Source organism: Microtus ochrogaster, unplaced genomic scaffold, assembly GCF_000317375.1.
Source record: "Microtus ochrogaster isolate Prairie Vole_2 unplaced genomic scaffold, MicOch1.0 UNK28, whole genome shotgun sequence".
NCBI classification, from domain to species: Eukaryota; Metazoa; Chordata; class Mammalia; order Rodentia; family Cricetidae; genus Microtus; species Microtus ochrogaster.
In genome coordinates, this window is record NW_004949126.1 from 1600947 (window position 1) to 1602244 (window position 1298).

Sequence of the window (1298 nt, forward strand, 5' to 3'; positions counted from 1 at the left end):
TAAAAAATATTTTAAATAAATATTTAAATATTTACCTAAAAATTTATTTGAACAGTCACCAAACCTTTCCTGAGCACTTGCCATGTTCCTTAACATGTTCCGTGTTTGTGCGTGCACCCTTAAGACAAATATGAATTTCTCAACTGTGTTATGAATATATAAGAATAAATTTAATACAATTAAAAATATTTTAAATAAATATTTTAAACTTTGTCTGATGATTTTTTTAAAAGAAGTGCCTACCAATCTGACTCTTGCCCCCAAATTTAAACTTCATAACCCATCTCCACATCAAAGTGAACTCTTTTGTATTAGATTTTAAAATTATCTATTTTTTCCTTTTATTTATAGACAAATAATAGCATAACATCAATGGTTGGTAAGTGGGTGAAAGAAAAACACAGATCGCCGGGCGGTGGTGGCACACGCCTTTAATCCCAGCAGAGGAGGCAGAGGCAGGCGGATCTCTGGGAATTCGAGGCCAGCCTGGTCTAGAAGAGCTAGTTCCGGGACCGGCACTAAAGCTACAGAGAAACCCTGTCTTGAAAAACCAAAAAAAAAAAAAAAAGAAAAGAAAAACATGGATATGGATACCTTTTCGGTCTTGAGGCTTCTGTGGGAAGTCCTCCTACTGATTTTTTTATTATATTTATTTATTTATTTTATTTGACTTGCCTACAATGAAATGAGATGAAACCCTGGGAAACACCATCCATCTTCAATACAGAAAAGACTAACATATGCTGTAGTTCTCCGCTGAGTTTACCTGTGTTCTTCCTTTCAGAGATGTCTTCTTCGGACCAAAGATCTCCTTCGTGATCCCCTGCAACAGTCCCTGAGGATCTGCATGCATTCTGGAGAAGGCGGTCCCTAATTTCCCACAAACTGCGTCAGTGTAGCTACAGTTGTGATTTCCATCGTGGATGAAAGTCCAGATTGTATAAAGTCTCACTTGCCTTAGTAAACCTGGCTAAAGCAGCAATAAAAGTTACTTCCATTCAGCTTGTCTCTGTGGATTTGTTAGCACTGCTTAAAACCTTTGGCTAGAGGACCTTTATTTAAAAGGAGTTCACCACATCCAGTAAGGGTCCTGTCCCCTAATGGATAACCACAATCCTGATTCAAAGATAGAAAACTTCAGTTGTTGGTTGTGACTTTTGATCAGGCAGATTGAACAGACAGAACCAGATAATGAAATGAATCTATTGGAAGGGAAGGTACACATTTTCTGTTAAAAAGAAGAAGAACCCTTCCTTGGGTATATTATTACATATGCCACATCTTTTTTTTTTTTTTTT

General features: G+C 36.8%; 1 protein-coding gene across 5 annotated transcripts in view; it reads left to right on the forward strand.

The window, feature by feature from the left end:
* The window catches only part of Scrg1 (stimulator of chondrogenesis 1), a 39010-nt gene extending 38009 nt beyond the window's left edge, over positions 1-1001 (forward strand). For all 5 annotated transcript variants that reach the window (XM_026789762.1, XM_013354095.2, XM_005368087.3 and 2 more), the window contains exon 3: positions 785-1001. In XM_026789762.1, coding sequence (XP_026645563.1) covers positions 785-839 — 55 coding nt within the window. In that variant the 3' untranslated portion in view covers positions 840-1001. The remainder of the gene's footprint in view (positions 1-784) is intronic.
* The last annotated feature ends 297 nt before the right edge of the window (positions 1002-1298 follow it).